Source organism: Blennius ocellaris (assembly GCF_963422515.1).
Source record: "Blennius ocellaris genome assembly, chromosome: 23".
NCBI lineage: Eukaryota > Metazoa > Chordata > Actinopteri > Blenniiformes > Blenniidae > Blennius > Blennius ocellaris.
The window spans coordinates 7,786,253-7,806,280 of record NC_137672.1 but is presented as its reverse complement, the minus strand read 5'-3'; the positions used below and the strand labels follow the sequence as shown (position 1 = coordinate 7,806,280).

General features: G+C 45.6%; 1 protein-coding gene across 3 annotated transcripts in view; it reads right to left on the bottom strand.

The window, feature by feature from the left end:
• Positions 1–20,028, bottom strand: part of arhgef40 (Rho guanine nucleotide exchange factor (GEF) 40) — a 43,783-nt gene that overhangs the window by 195 nt on the left and 23,560 nt on the right. For all 3 annotated transcript variants that reach the window (XM_080518748.1, XM_080518750.1, XM_080518749.1), the window contains 13 exons: positions 19,442–19,561; positions 18,604–18,795; positions 17,994–18,515; positions 17,522–17,895; positions 16,956–17,205; positions 16,371–16,460; positions 13,361–13,567; positions 10,510–10,689; positions 10,234–10,414; positions 9,106–9,216; positions 5,130–5,239; positions 2,746–2,789; positions 1–2,619 (listed from right to left, as the gene is read on the bottom strand). The exon at positions 1–2,619 is cut by the window's left edge and continues 195 nt beyond it. In XM_080518748.1, the coding sequence (XP_080374874.1) occupies positions 2,763–2,789; positions 5,130–5,239; positions 9,106–9,216; positions 10,234–10,414; positions 10,510–10,689; positions 13,361–13,567; positions 16,371–16,460; positions 16,956–17,205; positions 17,522–17,895; positions 17,994–18,515; positions 18,604–18,795; positions 19,442–19,561 (2,364 nt within the window). In that variant the 3' untranslated portion in view covers positions 1–2,619; positions 2,746–2,762. The remainder of the gene's footprint in view (positions 2,620–2,745; positions 2,790–5,129; positions 5,240–9,105; positions 9,217–10,233; positions 10,415–10,509; positions 10,690–13,360; positions 13,568–16,370; positions 16,461–16,955; positions 17,206–17,521; positions 17,896–17,993; positions 18,516–18,603; positions 18,796–19,441; positions 19,562–20,028) is intronic.

Genomic DNA, 20,028 nt, shown 5'->3' with positions numbered 1-20,028 from the left:
GACAATCTATACTGCGGTAAGAATGAAAGATGGTGTTCATTACATCGCCCCCAATATAACGCAATGTACCAAACAGCTAAAGGCTATGAAGTGTACAGATTTTCTGCGAGCCAACAAATTACATATTGATTCAGAAAAAAAAAAAAAAAAAAACGGCTCAATAGCCATTTGCAATTTTTTTTTTTGGTTTGAATTTGGATGCAGATATGAGACGTGCTAAACGTGATAGCAGGCGTCTCGACCCCGCGCCTCACCCGCAGGGCTGTACCTCGAGCGTCGCGTTCGCGCCCGCATATCATACGACGTCTTTTCCTGCGCGCCGCCCGGAGTTCTGAGAGTTTTTTTTCTTTCAAAAAAGAGCAGCGGCGCAATCACGGCACTTCTATTAATGGACTCACGAGCGAGTCGGGAGGGAAAGTTATTTTTATCCGATAGTTTTTTGAGGCACACCATCTCGGAAGACAACTTTCTCTCGCTCTTTGTCGTGGGTTTGCTCGTTACGTAAGATTGATAAACGAGTCGCTGCACGGAAAAATACAAAGACGCAACTTTTAGCGGCGGGCGAGCCGACCTCGGCGCAAAGAATGTGCTCGCACTAATGTGGCGTTTGTAGCGATTGTTGCAACACGGGACCGGGGCCACTAAGTGCATAGTTTGGCGAGGAAATGAGTCGTCTCCATGTCTTCGGTAAATAATTCACGACAGATCAAATAAGTTTGCGGCCCGAAGGTCACACTGAACTTGACCTTTGCTCCGCATCGAGTCGGGAGCGTCCTCGACGAGAGAATCTGTCGCAAAAACGCATGGAAATCCAGACGCATGTGAACACGTGTGGAATTATTGAGGTATCGGCAGAAAGCGCTTGAAACTGTAGATCCGTGAGAACGAGACCAAAACGGGAGTGTTTCACTGACTCATCGCTCACGAACAACCACAGCGTCGCTTGTTCTATGAGAAGCACCCGGTGGTAGTTCGCACTGACGCACAAACTTGTGATAAACAGGTAAAAACTAACTGTTTCAGCCATTGTAAGTTTTTAAACGTGCTTGTCAGCTTGGACAGTAAAATATTTGGACCAGGTAAAGATAATTATCTGCGCGAGCTTTAAATAAACAAAAAAAAAACCAGAACGTTTCCACTTATTTAATGTGTCTTTGGTTTGATATTTTACCACTCAGAAACATTTTTTCTATTCAGTTTTCAATATTTAGGGAAGATCTTCCTCGAAGCCGAAGCAGAAATTGAAATTATATATGGATATTTTAAGATTCTTTGAGCCGACTGAGTCTGATTTCAATTGAGGAAAAAAACCCTCTTTAAAAAATATAATCCCTTGTAGCTGATGTATTCTGGCAAAAGGATTAATAGTCAAGTAAAATGTAACACTGCACAGATCCACTGCTCTCCATCTTATGGGGAGCACGTTTCCATCAGGAAAAGTCTCAACTATTCTGAACAATATCTCTTTGTACACCAACTCTCATTGGACAGACACCCATTTTATACCTTTGGCATATAGAATACGGCGTCCTATGGTAAAAAAAAAAATTACATGAAGTCTTTTTGTCAAGAACATTTTAAGGCACCAGGATGTTGCTTATATAAGTTATAAAGAAGATTAAATACATGTCGCCTATAAATCCTTGCCACTGTTAAGAAAAAAAAAAAACCCAATACTGACAGCTTAAACAAACACTTGGACAGAAAGTGTAAAGTCATTAACGCTCGCTGCGCTGGTTCAGATGCAACCTTGCCTGTGGTTGAATTCGCCGCTGTGCCAGGCTCTGAACCGGCCGCAGTGTGAATGTGAACAGAGCTCCACTGTCTTACAACAATAAGAGTCACTGCATGCGTTGAGGAACATTGTGTGTGTGTGTGTGTGTGTGTGTGTGCTCACGCCACCCTTCGCCTGATTTACATAGATGCAATCACACCTTGCCTATGCCATGCATTTTTACACAGGCGGGAGGGGAGAGGGGAGGAGGGGTGTTGTACAAAAAAACAAAGCCGACAGTACTCCATTCTGCGTTATGAAAATGACAAAGTACATAATACATTCTAAATCTGCAATCCTACGGTGGATTTACGCCCCGCATATTACTTCCTGTTTATTATCAGATGCCGGAGCATGTGACGCGTTACAGTCGGCCAAGCCGGGCAGTCAGTGGTTCAGACCAAGTGGTTTGGCCTAGTGGGGAGCTGCGGGGCAGACAATGGCCGCACTGTGTGGCTGAAGTGCCTTTGGTGTCAATGACTCTGCCAGCAACTGAGACTGGCAGATCCAAAATGGCGGCGCACGGAGAGCCCTGCTGGTGCTTGTCATTTGTGTAAACAGAGCAGTTTTGATCCTTTTTGGATGCAGCTTCTCTTTTTCTTTTTCTTTTTTTTCTTGGTAGGGGGGGGGTGTCCATATCAGAGCTGGGCGAAAAAGGGGGGGTGCAAAAAGCAGCGCTGGTGTTGTTTGGCTTTTAATCTGCTGGCATTTTATTTATTATGAGGGGGTTGTGGGGGCGGGGGGGGGACAGAGAGGGGAACAAGTTCAAATAGTGTCGTCTCTTTGTTCATAGTCCAGTTTGGCTCCCCATGAGATGTTTTTAAAGCTTCGATAAGGTCCAGTTTCTGATGAGAAAAAGTTTTGGAGAGAGAGGAAACATAAAAATGAGAAATATTACAATGTATAGTAACGTGAGGAAATGGGGGGGTCGGGGGGGGCGTGTCAAAGTGTGTAATAAACAGTAAACGTACCCATGTTGAGATGACAGTCACACAGCCGTGGAGGGAGAGTGACTCTGAGGAGGAAGAAACAGTCACATTTATATGCTGCGCTTAAACGGTGCACGTGTGAGTATGTGTGCGTGCGTGTGCACGACAGGCAATCCTCCCTCTGTTGTTGAATATGTGCATATCGCTGTCTGCGTGTTTGCCCTATCTGTTTGGGCTGCGTGTGTCCGTCTGTCTGTCAATCTGTTCGCGGCGCAGTCTGTTTGCCAATCTGTCATATTCTGTTTGCTAGATAAGGAGATTGAGAAAAAAAACAAAAAAAACGTGTGTGTGTGTGCGCGTGCACGCCGAGCAAATTCATTTAAACGCCACCGCGGAGACGGCGGGCCGTTGCCGTTTGCTCACGGCGAGACGCATGCATTGTGTCTTCACTTCATAAACGTATATGAATGCTTTTACTGCCTGAAGGACACTTTTTTAAAGGTTAAAAAAAAAATCACCTAAGTGAAAACTGTGTTGCTTTCATCACAATGTCACCAATATTAAGAGACGTGCACAATAGAAATGAGTGAGGATTTCATCCAGAGGCCATACATTTTTAATGAAAAGATGTTTTCATTCCAATCGTCCTGCGAGACGAAATAAGCCACTGAAAGCTGCGAATACCAGTGAGAAGTTCACAATTCAAGTCAAGGATTTTTTTCATATAACCAAAATACAAAATGGCTCAAAAAGAATGTCGACTTATATAAAACAAACGAGTTAGATGAAAGCAGAAGGAATAATGCACTCGTGAGAGCATCGTCAGCATGAAAGTGCATTATCAAGCTGATGTTTCTCCTCAAATCGTGAGGATTTAGAAAGTAACTGTACTTTTAAAGTGGTTTTGAACAGGAAAAATACAAAGAAAAACTGATTTCCTAAGAGTTGTGAACACAACACATTATAGCATTAGCCTCAAAGCTGTGCTGTCAGGGTGGGTTTGTAAAAAATACCCATAATGCAACAGCTACAGAGAGATTTTTTTGTTGTTGTTATTTTTTTGGACATTCCACTGTATTCACACCAGAAAGTATCATTAAAACTGGATTTATGTCAAGATTGTAGTCTTTCTTGGGGAGTAATTGTTTGGTTTTGTGAAAATATAGACAAAGTTAAAAGTTATTATGGAGTTATTATACATTTCCATGCTGATTTGACTTCCTCAAGAACAATCAGGAAATCCCTTCTTTTTCATGATTAAACGCAACTTTCAACACGACCCTGTTTTTGAGTTTGCACGTTACAAATGTGACACGCTGGACAACCGTGTCTATATAATGCGAAGCTCCATCTATATACTTTCTGGTGTGTTTTTGATTTTCCCGATATAAGAAGTATTCTCAGCATCGTGGTTATGAATCGTGAGCTCATTCATCGGTTACATGAATTCATAGAAATCTCTTTTTCTTCTTTCCACAGTGCACATGTGTGTTTTAACCGAAAGTATTGGTACCGTGGTCCCGGAGCCACGGTGCCGTTTGTTTTTCCACCGTCTCTGCTGCAACACACCTGAATAGATTGAATGTGTCATCAAGGTCTGCAGAAAGCCCGATAAGGAGCCACTCATTACAATCAGATGCCTTGGATCAAGGAGGCATTGAAAGCACGCGGCACTGCGGCCCTTCAGGGATCAGGACACCTCTGACGCAGAGTGGGCTGATTGCGTTTCCGGAAAGAGGCATTCTAATGCTTACTAACTGAAAAGAGGCCATCTGCGTTCTTTTGAAGGCATTTATTAGTTTTTCTTTAATGCCTAGAAATCATCTCTCCAAGTTCAACTTTCACCCAATGCGAGCTCTTTTACCTTCGGTCTCCAGTTTGGCCAGCGTGGTTAAGTAGAGCTTGTAATTTGACACCAGCTTTGTCGTTATTTAGGCTACCAACGTGAAGCAAAGGTCCTAAAAAGAGGTAATAACTAAGATTTTCCATGCAGCTAATATCTTTATTTGCACCTTTATTAGTGAAATTTCATTTATGGTAAAAAAGTTTGGATAGAAAATGTCGGTTAGACAACATTGTATTGTTAATTTTCTTTTTTTTTATTGATAGACAAGTTAGAAAGTTAGCTGAATGTGTCACTGTGGAATAACACTACTTATAAAACTCAGTTTGCACAGAAAAACGCCAAAGTTTGGGCTCTTATAGAGGTTAAGCGTTTGACCATGCGGTGCATTTAAAACTTCACTCTGACACGTTCGTTGAGAACCGTCTGCTGAAGAGAGTCCCGTTGATCGGAGCAAAAAAAAAAAAAAAAGAGGTGAGAAAGGCGTCACATTTCTCACCTCACGTCTAAATTTAACCACGGTGAGAGAGTTTCCCTGCGCGGTGGTGCTGGTGTGGCGACGGACGCACAACCCTGGGCTCACCTGCGAGTAGCTGGTTGATCCTGAACTCCTCCGGGGGTCCCTCCCCGACCCCGGGGATCCCCCCTCCTTCTGGCTGCCCACGGAGGAGGAGTCCGAGCAGCTGCTGTGGACTGAGTGAGAGAGAGAGAGAGAGAGAGAGAAAGAGAGCGAGAGAGAGAGAGAAAGAGAGAGAGAGAAAGAGAGCGAGAGAGAGAGAGAGAGAGAGAGAGAAAGAGGAGGTTAATACCTGAAAATGCAGCTACCAATGAAACTTCAAGACTTCAAGCACAGGCTGACTATATATATATGTGTATATATATATATACACACACACACACACATACATATATATATATACATATATATATATACACACACACACACATATATATATATATATATATACACACATACATATACACACATACATATATACATATATATATATATACACACATACATATATATATATATATATATATATATATCCTTCATACAAGCCCCTTGTAGGAAAGAGACAAAGAAAAGGAGGGTGAGAGTGAGACGGCCTTCTCCTCATCCCATTCAATGAATTTCCAACACTGTGTTCTGTCCCACAGGACAATTCATGCATTGAGCTCCTGAGCCGCCGCACTCAATGAGACACCTGGTGAGCAGTATGTGCATTACAACCCAGCCATGAATGGGAAATCACTCCTGCTTTCAGGCAACAACAGCCTTGGGAGACCTGGAGGAGGGTCTGGAATCTGACTCCAAGATTAGGTGTTTGAATTTTTTATGGCTTCGCTCTGTGGATGGGCCTCGTTTGTTTTTTTTGTTGGTTTTTTTTTTAAAGGGGAAATCCACCGACAGATGTGGAAATGGCTTCAGCAAAGTATGAGTCTGTGATTGTAACCTTTCCTCACCCTGCCTCTTAAAAAGAGATTTATGAATGAAGGAGTGGATTCAACAGCACCGTTTTCTGGACCTCATGTTACGGACCAGCCGGCAGAATCTGAAATGTTTCCCGTCTAAACAGAGGCGTTACTTGTGTATTTACAGGTCTGATGAGGATTTATGGTTGAACTGGATTGTAATACAACAATAAGAAGAAAACACAGGACGAAAACGTATCTCCCATGGCAGCATGATGCATCACAAGTACACAGAATCTTTACTGTATCTTGCCACGTATGTCCATAAAATGTAGATAAAAGAGAAATATTTAAGCAGGTAATATGTTCTTTATGCTCTGAACAGGACGAAATCACAAAATGTAAATGAAGAAGTGGAGTCAGACTTCTGCTGCACATTTCCCGGCTACATATAGAGCAGCTTCAATAAATCAAGACGGCAAAAATGCTTTACGTAAACAAAGTTGAGGAGCTGATGGGTGAGCGGTCTTCGCTGCATGTCAAGAGGGCCTCGCGTTCACACACAGTCAAGACAGTGGACCGAGTCAATCTCATTCCACGTTGAAAGCAGAGAGTTTATGTTAAATTTGAACTAACAAAGTCTCACGAGCATTAAGGTTTAGGCTTCAACTGCATTTCTGCTGTCACGTACAAGACACACGGTGAAATAGACCTTATTTTTCTCACATTGAGCTCCTAGGTTGTGGACATATAGGAGGAAAACACAACTCGGGAGAAAAATAAGAAAATGGAAAATATAGGTAAGAAGAAGAGTGCAACAAGAATATGTAAAGAAGTTAATAAAACAAGTTAATAAAACAAGTGCAATATACTCCTAAACGTACATAAACAATACAGTGTAGCCTCAGAATGAGCTGTAATTGTCCACCGATATGAAATCACAGGCATCAGGTGATCAGCAGATCTTTAAAATGACTGGTGCCAGAATGGTGGGCCGATCAAGTGCTTGTAATTTGACACCAGCCTCATCATCTTACAGGTTGCTGCTGGTTAATATGAAAAAGACGTACACTTTCGGCTGATTTCAGGAAGATTTCACAAAGAGTTAAGGCAGCCTGAATGTGCACTTTTTTTTTTTTTGTGTACCACTTTGGCCACAATTAATAGAAACGGCAGCAATTTTATATTTGCAACGCAAAATACAAGACACAAACACAATAAATCATGAAACCCTCTGCTGCAGGAAGCCACTCTCAATGGCAATGTGTAATTTGACATCCGCCTCCTCCAAACAGGAAGTCAAAGCAGACTTTAAACACTTTTTTTTTTAACGCGTCTAGTTTCTCTACCTGAAGCCACACAGTTAAACCGATAAAATGAACATGAATGTCTATATGGTGGTGAAAAAATAAATAAATGCACAGACGAATTCATGTCGTGTTTTATAGCAGCGGTTTAGGATGTGAGACAAAGTGTGTCACTGCTGCCGTTAAATATGTTTGAGGCCGACAACACTGAAGGCTGCGATGGCCTTTGATCAGAGCAGATGTAAAAATGCGTTTCCACAGCTGAGCTTTTTGACTGCTTGGTATATTCTCTGCAGGCATGTCACAGCTCTTCAAAATTTCTCAGTGCGCGACAAATATCAAAAATTCATAGAATAGCCCAGGGGCGTGAGATTGGAATAATACAAAAAAAAAAAAAAAAAAGAAGGAAAAACCCAACATGTACTGCATTATTACCTTGTCATATGAGGAGATACACCCGGGACTTGTTTTGTTTCCTGTGTTTAATCTCAAGGCCACATCACTTTGGGCTGGGAAAGTCAATTTTGAACAATCTGGTAATCCAATCCAGTCACACAAAACCAGTCCTGAAGGCCCGGTTCTGAACCGACGAGTGCTTTAAGACTTCTGACTCTGTAACGTCGGCGGATGAACACAAGCGACTGACATCCCCTATGTCTGAGCGTTAAGAGTGCCTTGCAGCATCAAGATTAATTCTCGGGGACATAATTCCTTAAAGAATCCCAAAAAAACTAAGAAGCATAAATCCCACAAAGTATGTGACATTATCATGCCAAATCAGTCATGTGACTGTTTCCCGCTGCTGCAAGATGCTGGTGGCATCTCGACACACAAAGAACAGGATGTGTTGCAGACATCTGAGGGGTCACGAGGTTTTATCTCCCATCATAGTGAAAGTCGAGAGTGCAAAAAAAAAAAAAAAAAAACCTCACCTGAGAATGAACCACCTGCTCAGTCCCCGTCCCTTCAACCAACCCACTAATAAATGGCATGATGAAGAGCAGGGGGTGTCAAACATAAGGTCTGTTTGTCGCCCCTGAACTAAATTGTGTTTGTATAAAGCGTCGGGAGCACAAACGACAGGTCGTCTTCTGGGAGCACAGCATGCGAAGTTGGATTTGCCATGATAATAAAACACCCGACGGGAAGTTGCACTATAACGCGGAGTCGATTCCTGTTTTAAGTTGAACGTTGGGTCCAGTTTGAACACAATCTGTAAAGTTTTGTAATATTCATGTATTCCTTTTTGCGTCATTACATCATATCCTATGGAAAAACAAAATGGCACAAGATGCTTGAGACACAAAGTGGTTCAATGTGGGAAAGAAACGCCTTGATCCCTGGAAGTTTACCAGAAGTTTGTACCAGCGGTGGCAATAACTTGAAAATAAAGTGAAAATGCATTGAAAACAATGTAGTGAGTGTCTGAGACCACTAGTGGGCGCTGTTTGTAGTTTTTGTAATGACAATACACAAATAATACAATATAGACATTAATGATGGCGAGTGCTAGGGACGGTAATCGGTAAGGTCTTTACGATTCCGATTCCATTTTCAATTCTCCACAATGACTCGGTTCTTTTACCGACTCTCGTATGCGGGCGCCGTGTTTCCCGCCGGCCGCGCCACCGAATGGCGTCACCGCTCGTGTTGCATAGACGCGTACGAAGCGCAGACTGGGAGTCGCGACACTCTGAATGCGAACACTGTCCCCGTCACCATTTATCAAAACGCAATGAAAGTTTTCCGCTTTCACTTGAAAGCGTCGTCGTTGTGGGCGGGGCCTAAGACACCGCCCCCCCCCCCAGTTCCCGGCGTGTTGCGGCGTGCTCCTACCTCGGTCGTTGAGGCTGTAGATGGAGTCCAGCTCCGAGATGGGAGCTCCTGTGGCGTCCAGCAGGAGTTTACTGGAAATCCCCATGCAGAGTGACTCTTTCAGACACAACTCTGCCGAAGGAGACGGGAAGAAGTTAAATAACCGAGGCCGACCGGCGGCGCGCACTTCCGAGTCGTATCGCGGGTACTTATCGGGAGTATTGTTAACAAGGAGAATGCCGTCTGAACTGGCAGGTGAAATGGAAATGTGTCAGTCCTTTCTGTGTGGGAGAGCATCTTTATCTGCGACGCGGCTGTAATCTAAGTGGCCTGCAGGAAGCGGCGCGGAGACGCAGGGGTTCAGGGCTGCGGTGGAGACATGCGATAGCCGGCCTGCTCCTCGTGTTTGGAGCGGCGGGCATAAACAAAAGGGAGCAAAAATCAAATGGCAAACTGGACTGCTGGGGATATTTTTATATGCTCGCGACTTACAGGAAAAGGCACTCATTATTTCAGATAAGGTTACTTGAAGCGGCTCCCTTACAGTCTTAAAGAGGTAGGGCTTCTTCAACTGGACCCGGCTATGAAGCTGCTGGCGACGAGAAGTGATCCTGCACCTCGGTCATATATGGTTTTTGTCTCGCGCTGCGTTCCAGTTACCTCAAGGGGTTGGAAGTTGAGCCCCTTTTTTTGTTGTCGGCGTTCTGAAGGTGAAGCTTTGCTTCGGTGGCGGAACCCAGATCATTACATGAACGTAGAAGTCTCGCCACTGCCAGCGACGTTACGAATGCGATCGTTTATTTAAACCGAGGACGGGGAACTTTACTGTTTTAACCCGGGAAACTCGTTTCTCAACCGAGTTGTAGCGTAACTTGTAAAGTATTCAAAGTATGCACCCGATAAGAATAAGGCGAAATGTCCGATTTGTCAAATTTTTTTTCGTACTCTGTCTTCTTCTCTGTTTTAGTGTGTGGTTCTGTGGCAGGGCTACAGCACCACCTACAGTCCTGGCATATGAACGACATCATTTTGACTCGGATACGTTTTTTTTGTTTTGTTTTTTAAGAACGACGGGGAGGAAAAAGATGGTTTGGGCTCGTGTGGACGGGGTCTCAGCTTTTGCTGCCACTGGGGTTAAAGGTCACGCACCGGTGTTGTTGATGGCGTGTGTCCACAGCAGATGGGCGACGTCATGAGTCCAGGCCTCCTTGTCTTCCTTGTTCCGGGTTTGCAGTGTGACGCAATCTTTGATCCGGGGAGCTTGTCGGACCCAGACTTCAAACTTCACTCCCTCCTCCCCGACGCTCTGAGTCAGACCCATTTCACTCATCTGAAAGGAGACGGACGGAAAAAAAACCCCCCAACAAAACGTGAGAATCAGAGGTTAAGTTCAAGTTAAGCGCCGTCATCCACAGCGTCGCCTACCTTGATGCTGTGTTTGTAGCTGTAGGCGGTGCGTCCGGGACTCGGGCTCTTCTGTTTGGTGAAAACGACGACGTGCTGATAGAGAAAGACACTCCTCACGCCCGCCCGCTTCCTGCGGGCGCCGCCGCACACCGTCAGCTCGCCGTGACGCACCAGCTCGCCGCGCTCCGCCGCCGGGATCTGAGTTCACACATTCGGGTTGTTAACTCGAGCGCATCCTGCAAAGAAAACCTCCAACCCGCGTCTCAGCAGGCCGCTGGCGGACGGCGTTTCCTCCGTCAATGGGTTGAAGTGACTCCACTTGCTTCCAATCGTAGTTCGAAATGACTCGCAAATGAAACGGGTGATGAAACCCCCATATAAATGCAAAATCAGTAATTAAAACTTTTTTGTATCTGTACTTCTGTTTGAGTGATTAATGTGCGAGCTTTCGCCACCTCCGCTGAGAATTCATTAACATGAAATTATCTTGGACTTTTCGCTGAGATTTTTAAGGGGGGAAATATAATTGACGGAGGTGATTTTGACGGATCATTCTTACAAATACAATAAAAACCCTGTAGTATAGTTATATATATATCTGTCTATGTCAGGTAAATGGACACACGCACGCACACACACTCCTTTTTTCTTCGCCAATAACTGATAACGATCTTAATGATCCTCCCGCTGAAGATATCTGCCTCATTACAATTATTTTTTGTGGAGTAACTCTTTCTAAAAGTACAATAGACATATCCGAGGCTTTAGAAAACACAACGCTAATGTAAAACATGTTCCACTCTTGCTGTTCTTTAATAATATATTCACAGGAAACGATGTAAAACAGAACCATGTTCAGTTACGTTAACCTCCATGTTTTATTTCCTTCTCAGAAAGATCAATAAGGCTGCATCTCATCTCATCTGCTGGTGATTCTAACGATGTCCGTATTGATTTTTATGTTCCTTAATTCAGCTTGATCCCCGACACGTGAAAGTTTCTACACACAAACTGAAACATGTATTAAATAACGGAAGATGTTTCTGTGTTTGAGAGTAAAATCTCTCCTTCACATACTCAGAATTGTAAGACATCTCGGCTACAAAGCCTGAAAAGCTTTATTTTCGATTGGATGAAGCAAAAGGACAAAGCGCCATTATTATTACAGCGCTTTGCATGGTGACATATTCCCTCTTCACACGGACGCCTCTTTCTGTTGGATCTTTGCTCTAATTGGCCAGCTGAGTCACGTCTTTTGTACAAACGCGGCTTTATTGTTCATGTCAATTACAGGGTTGTGATGCCGCTGCAACTCTTTACAAAAGACAGATAGACGCTCATAAAAGTCCTTCCAAAAAAAATAAAAAATTACATAATGCTCCTTTAGGACTCGATGCTCGGCGTGCGAAGGCCCGCAAACAGCGAGCAGCTCAACGCCAGTCGTAAATCACCGCTTCCTTAACTATAAGCGACCTGACAGGGAAATTAAAAAGGATGGTTAATTTACAAGCAACCAGAGACTGGTGAACTTTATTTTTAAACCTCCAGGTACGTGTGGGTCATGATATAAGTGATGCTTCATGCACTTTATGAACGCCCACACACACACACACACACACACACACACACACACACACACACACACACAACCAACACACTCACAATCACTTCTGCTTGGAGAGCTGTTTCAGGTTGAAGTAGCTCGATGGGAGCGTTTGCGCTGCCGTAATCTCGCCCCTCGCTCAGAAGAGGGGGGGGTGAGAGGGGAGGTTTGTGTATATATGTGCGTGTGTGTGTTATGTATATGATAATGTGTGTTTATGTGCGTGGGAGTGAAACGCTTGTCACGACTACCTCGAGTGATACTGCCGTGTCGGAGTAGCAAACAGTGTTTAGGATTTGAGCCAGAAGTAAGTTTAACTATTTAAAAAAAAAAAAAAAAAGAAACATGAAAATTAAATATTCCAAAACAAGTTTCTATTTTCAGTATTTTTCAGCATTTATTACTTCCTACTTGCAGAACTTGGGGTCCGATGTTCGCTGGTTCGATTCCCAAAGCCGACCCTTGACCTCTATCAGCTCCACAGAGCAAACCCTAATCCTAATGTGTGACAGAAGTCACTCTAAATGAAGTTTTAGTCCTGCATTTCTGGTGAATTCCAAAAAACAATGATACTTGGAACTAAATGCCAAAACAAAGTTATTATCTAAGAGGTAATTTTTAGATGAATTATTATCTTAAAGATCACTCATTCTTATCCATTTACTATAAACAAAGAATATCAGCGATCTTCAAATACCAGAAGAACAGAGCAAATATTTTTGAAAATACATTTATTGTGTCTATTTTGGAAAAAGTCTAAAAGTGTGTCTTTATATGCGTATATCTTTATACATCTATCAATCTATTTATCTTTTCTTAAGTTCACTTAAGTTCACTATTCATTTGATGAGCAGTGATTATTTTTTACTTTACAAACAGCCAAATGGAGTGTTAATATAGAGAAACAAATAAAAAGTCTTGTTTAGATTTAAAAAACAACCAAAAAAGATTTTGTTTAAATAGAAATGCTCCGTTATTGTAGAAAAATAGAGCAAAAACATTGTTTCAAGGCAAATGTATCTCCTCATTTCTGAAAGAAGTCATGAAATCCTATTTGCACTCATAATAATAATCACGATATAAAGTAATCTGAAGGCATTTGAAACATTTTCAGTTATAACGAGGTTCAGAAAACTTGACAAACGCCTCAAACATCAGATCCTAACAATGGCTCCACTCTCCTGACCTCATCAAGATGATTGAGTTTCTTCTCTAAGAAAAGAAAGTGGGACTTGTGGAGTCGCTAACTGGGACAGGCAATCTCACCGGACATCCGACGATGAGGTCGCTGGCCCGGAGGTCCTCGCCGTGCCGCTGGGCGTGTCTCAGGATGGAGAGGGCGGAGTCGGAGGCGGGGTTGATGCCCCCCAGCTCCTCCAGGGCCTCGCAGTACTGCTCCAGCCTCTGAATGGGAGCCTGCAGACAATGAGGGAAGGCCATGGGGGAGAGCGGGGAGGCCTGGGGGAGTTTGGACTAGAGGGAGGGAGGGAGGGAGGGAGGGAGGGAGGGAGGGAGAGGGAGAAGGGCGGGAGGGTTGAGTCTCTGCTGGTGTTTCTGTCTCACATCCAGTCAAAGCAAAAGCTCAAAATAATTCAGATCAGAGCTGCGTGGGCAGCGGTTCACTGGTGTGTGCAACAAATCCAAATATGAGACGAATGTGATTATACAGCGATCAGCCACGGCATTAAAAACCACTGACAGGTGATGTGAATACGGCTAATTATCTCGTTACAATGGCACCTGACAGGCGGCGGACGGATTCGGGAGTTCTGGAAGTGGATGTGCCGGAAGCCGGAACGCGACGGCGAGGCGCCTCAAGTCAGCTCGTCTCGCCAAAAACCGTCGGCCTTGTGGGTCGTTTGGCGCCAGATGAGTTGACGGAGCACATATAAGTGAGCGCGCCTCGGAATTTCAGAAGCAGTTACAAGTGTCGCGGCAGCCGTTAGCAGGATGTATCGTTGGGAATTAATATACTGGACGATGTGAGGTGGTCCTGCAGGGACGCTCCGGGTTGAAGTGCGCCGCCCACTAATGCCGAGGAAATGTCATTTGCAGTAAATGGACCATTGAAACATACACCGGGCCAATCAAGAGTATCACTCTTGCTGCAGAAGCAGCCACTGGTTCGGCGCTTCCCGCTGGCAGCGAGGGTCTGAACATGACGGCGATGCGCAGTTTGCACCCGACTCCGGCTGTGGGCGTGAGCGCGTGCTGGCAGCGTGTCCAGCGTGTACCTCGACTCCGACAAAACGTGAGCTGGGATCAGAGGCTCTGTCAGAATCTAAAAACACGGAGCACAGTGACCCACGACGACTGTGGCCTGTTCTCTCCAGATGTTCTCTCCAGGTGCTTCTGTTCCCCTCAACATGTGTTTGGGCTTCGTTGGTGAGGCTAACTCCGAGGCGGCACACGTAAGGCCTGTCGGCCAAAACCAGCCTGCATGAGGCTCCGATCCAGCTGCCGATCCAGCTGCCAAACCAGAAAGCGATTTGCAAAGATGAGGGAACACAACGAAACGCTGCGATCCCGTCGTCACAACGTTATTTTCAAGTGAAAACGCCAAACTTTACGTTGCGTTTTTGGGGTGTCTGTTCATCTTTAATGTTGCTCTGACCCACTGGGAAAGGCAGCTTTTTGAAAATGCGACGACTCCGTGGAAAAGGCAGAAAACACAACTTTCGTAAAACGCGGTTACTGCACATGTCCACCACAGTCGTGGCAAATGTGAAACTTTCCTGAAGCAAAGACAGAAAAATGATGCTGAGATATCGGTGATTTCCCGTAATGGAACAGCTATAGGAGAGGTTCTTTGGATATTTCACATTATTTTGCATGAAAACTTAGATTTATGTTGGGATTGTAGTCACTTTTGGGAGTGACTGTTTGGTTTTGTGTGCAGCAACAACAACAACAAAAAAGTATAAGGTTATTTTGACGCTTTTTTTTACTGGACGGGACCCGTGTTTGCGGCAGTTTAATATTGAGCCTGATCAGTATACACCTCACATCGGGGGGATTGTGCAGATTTATTTCACATCATGCATTGCACAAACATGACAAAGAATAGAGTCAAGGGAAGAATAATTCCCTGGATTTTGCAGTTCTGTGCTCGAAGGCAAATGAGGTGCTTATTTATGGCTGTTAAACACATTTTTTTTTCCTCTGACATACCACAGAAGCCATGTGATATGGAGTATACCAATCAGTGTTGTATAGCCATCTGTTGTTGTGACCTACTTTGTGAGGATTTGCTTGTTATTACATAACTTAAGACGCTGCCTGAGATTAAGTTGATTGTGGTCGGGAACAACTCTTCAGACAGATATTGTACAACTATTCGATTTAAATCATTACATGGCCTCTCAGTGTAATTAAAAGAAAATTGGTGTTTTGTTTTTGCGTTGGTGTTGAAGAGCTCTTTTGGCTCGGCACAATAACAACTGGAGGCACATGTAATCGGGATTATTACCTTGTTTGTTATCACATTGTAAACCTTTTTTTTTTTTTTTTTTTTTTAAAGGGTTTAAATTGGTTTTCTTCCACTTTTTTTCCCTCTCATCAGCTGACGACGGAAATCATATTAAAGTAGGTACATGTGCTACTTTCATCTTTATTGTTAAAACGATGATCACCACCATCCCCAGAATGATCACCATCATGCCGTGTGTCCCCATAACCATAAACCCTCCCGTAGCCATAACCCACAATGAGTTCAAGCTGTTTTCCAAAAGCTGCTGCAAGGAGGTGAGGCGAGCTCACGCTGCCTCCTGCTGGCCACCGTGAGACACTTCACAACTCGGAGCGGCGACTCGTAGATATTAAGCGCTGTGATCTCAGTGCAGAAAACCCTCGTAGTAATCTTGTGATGCATTAGTTGACTTTCCTGTAGCTGGAGAGCTCAAATTACTTCCCCCATAATCCGTCTTTAATTGGCTTTTCTGGTGTACATTAAACAGGTAATTAGCTTTACTGTATACGGCTCCTGTTTAATTGCCACCATCGACAAATAAAGCAACTTTAATTGGCTTGTGATTGTGACGTGCTCAAAAATGAATGTGCTCATTATGATCTTCTTAAGTTGTGATGAAATACATTCCTTCTTAAAATAGAATGTAAAGTAAACTAAACCCTCAACACAATAGAATCCGAAGCATCTGATAGGATGTTATATTGTGAATGGGGGAAATAATAAAGCAGAGTAGGACGGATAGATGAACGGCGAGCCGAGTGACCGGACACATTCGGTTCAACCTGGAGAAGAGAATCCGGATCCTACCTTGAAGAAGTCAGCAGCCTGTGTGACGAGTGGAGAATCCAGCTCAGGTTTGGTCCTGATGTAGTGGGAATATTGCAGGAACTGCTCCCGCTGGGGTCGGATAAAAAGAACAAAACAGAAAAAGCATGAGAACAAGGATGTCATCACATATATTCTGTGTCACAAGAAAAAAAAAGAAGAAAAAAGCAACTTCAAATTGTGCATTTAAAGGTTATCATGGCACAATTTTAATGGGCCAGCCAAGATGACACCAGGCTGCATGTATCTCGAATGATCTATGAGTTTCCTCTCATTTTAGATTCCCCAGATTTAACCATTTGCATGCTTAAACAAAAAGTGGAGTCAAATACAAGGAGTCAGTTCAGACTGAATGCAAATCAATCAGCTTGGCTCAACCAAACACTTTTTTAAATAAATCTACGTGTTGTATGTGACGGGAGGACGTTAACCTGCACGGCTACTTTTATTTCATGAGGTTGACAACGTGGATTTATGTGAACACAACAGACTTCGCTGTACATATTCAGCCAACATTTTGAATTAAACCTGAAAATCTGTTACAATACAGACTTTTTCTGAACTTACGTATTTGCTAAAGCAGTCTTGTTGCAACAAACTCTGCACGAGAGCGCCCTCCATGGCCGGGAGCAGGCTCTGCGAGTGAAACGTGCACAGGCTGGCCCAGTTGGGAAAGACGGAATCCGCCTTCCCCCTGATGGAGGCCGGGGTGTCGGAGAGCTCCAGTAAGGGCAGGAACGTCTCCTCCACCCCCTTCAGGACGGTGACGTACTGCCTCTCCGAGCTCAGCATGCGACACCAGAGCAGGTACAGTTTACTGCGGGGAGCAGACGGGGAGACGAACATGAGGAGTTCCGGCGGAGCCGAGAGGAACCCGGGAGTGGAGATAGCAGAAGGCAACGGGCAGGGATCAAAGAGTTACTAATGAAAAAATATTATCTGAGATATGCATGCCGACTGATAAAAATCGCTGTGACACAGACTTCACTTGTGTCCCCAAATGATGCCGTCTCTGCTTTGGCTTTCATCTCAGGCGGGCCTGTTCAGAGTCTGGGTTATAATGGGACTTCTAACGTTTTCCGGGACTTTACAACTATTAACAAAGAAATAAAAAATTAAATAAAAATAAGTACCTCTGTGCAGTTGAACCAGTTCTATCCGCTCCCGTGTCCCTCTCCGTCCTCCCCAGCAGGACGTGTTGCCGCGGCGACCCCGTGTGGTCCACCACCTCCTTGCTGCTGACCTCCACCCCTCGGATCAGCACGCCCCCGCCTCCCCCGGCGCCCCCCCACCCGGGGACGGCCGCCGACATGCCGGTGGCGATCACCGGGTCGGCCAGCGCGCGACGCCCTAGCCAGGACATGGGCGAGCTGCGGCTGGCCCCGCCCACCGGGGAGTCGGGTTTGGGGGTGGCCGTGCCCCGCCGGGGGGCCAGGAGGGCCTGCAGGTCGAAGCTCGGGTGGCGCTTCCTTGGTGGCTTGGTGGGGACCGCGCCCTCTGAAGGGGGCTGGGGGAGGGGGAGAGGGGCGACATGACAAACGTTAAACCCGCCTTGCCGCGTGGACATTGCAGATCGAGTACCTGAAGCGGGGGGCACAGACTTACACTCTTCTTCGCAGGATTCAACAGGTTCTGCAGGAACTTCCCTCCTCCGGCTCCCCCGGTTCCGTTCCCCCCCCCTGCTCCGTCTCTCTTATTCCCTCTGTCCTCCCCTATCTTCAGCGTGGAGCACGTCTGTGGCCTAAACAGCGACGCCAGGGATCCCCACGACTGCATCCCCCCGTCCGCCGCCCCCAGCCCCCAGTCGCCCTCCCCCTCAGGGCCCATCAGGTCCCACACGCTGCTGGCCGACGGCGTTTTGGTCTTCCCCTGGCCCGGGTTCTGGGTCCTGTCAGACTGCAGGAAGCGCGGCTTGACCTGCGCCACGGTGCGCTGGTAGCGCTCCACCGTCTGCGTCCACAGGTCCAGCAGCGTCCCGCCGCCCAGCTCCATGGCCAAAGAGCGCGCGTCCTGGAAGCGCGACGGCGGGATGGGGGGGAGCGAGGCGAGAGGGCAGGTGGTGGCGGAGGGCGAGGGCGAGGAGGCGGTGGAGGCGGTGGAGGAGACGGCGTCGCACCACTGGGTGGCCTGCGGAGAAGAGCAATCGCATGTTGTGTGCCGTCTGCTTTCAGGGAAGCTTCCCCCCCCCTCCCCCGAGCGCCGCTCGACGTGTCACCTCGGTCAACGTGGACAGCAGCCGCTGTGTGTTGTCCAGCGTGGTCCAGCAGTCGGACAGGCAGTGGGACATGTCCCTCAGCTTCTCCCTGACCGGGGGAAGTCGGATCTGGACGTCACTCAGACCCGCCCAGTCCAGCTCGCACCAGCCCTCCAAGTCATTGAGCACCGACAGCGTCTCGCTGTGGAGATCCTGCAAGGACGCAGAAGAACACAGTCAAAACCCCGAACCTGAATCCTCCATAACACTTACCAGCTTAACCACCGACTCGCTCATGATGTCAAGTTGAGGTCAATCGGCCCAATGAAACAGAGTAACTACTGTCATAGTAGTAATGTTAGGATAAGGGGAGAATAATGGTAAGTAATGCAACGCAGGAAACACATCTGTTCACAGTTAACTCTTGAAGCGAGCTTCTCGCGACTCCTTTAAATAACACGCAGCTTAAAGGTTCTCGCAAAGCCAATAAGAGTTATTGTTGTTGAGGTGGGACGACAGCAGGTTTGTCGTTGCGGCGAGGCCCCGACGTTCTCCTGCCTGGAGAATAACGACGCCTGACAGCACGTCAGCCATTGCGGATTGAAAGTGCAATGTTATTGTTTGTTTAGCGTTTCTGGTTTTTAGCGGCTTTGATGAATCACAAGATCTGGACCTTTGATGGCAAAAATGTCACAAGCTGAACGGAGTTAAGCCTTTGAGATGCTGCTCACGGGGCTATTTTGGGACGTTTCATAATAAACATGTCACCTTGCTGCCTCCTTAAATGCTCTACGAGAACAATCGGTTTGAAAGGAATGCAAATAAAATGTACGAAAGTGATGTGTTTTGCACCACTCACGTTGGCCGTCTCTTTAAAAGTCCTAAACTTCTGCTGTTTGAGGGAGAGTCTGCTGAGGGACAGAGGAGGGTCCTTGTAGTCTTCCAGCTGCGACTGGACCTGCTCGATCTCTTTATCACACTGTGGATTAGAGAGACAGAGGGAGAGAGAGTTTATACTGTACTTTGGGGGTCGTGCGAGGGCAGTGGAGGGGGGGGGGGTACTCTGGAGATGGGTGGAGAGATTCACACGAAGCAGAGAGAGAGAGAGAAATGGGTGACAGACTGAAGGTCAGGCCCTTATTCTCGACAACTGGGTGTGGACTGCGAGTGCAATATCCTGTCTGTCTGGACCGACATTAAATTCCCAATCCATGTGGGAACGGAAGAGTCAATCCTCCTCAGTCTTTTGCATTTATTGTACAAAGTTGGGAAAACAAGTAAGAGAGATTTAACTCTTTCCTTTTAAATGCAGTGATCAACTAATATTCAATAACTTCCCCAAAACTCAGTGTGGAGGCCAAGCCATTGCTTTAAAAGTCCCATATTATTGACATATTAAATTGACTTTATCGTGGTTAAATAACAGTAACATGTGTCTCATAGCCT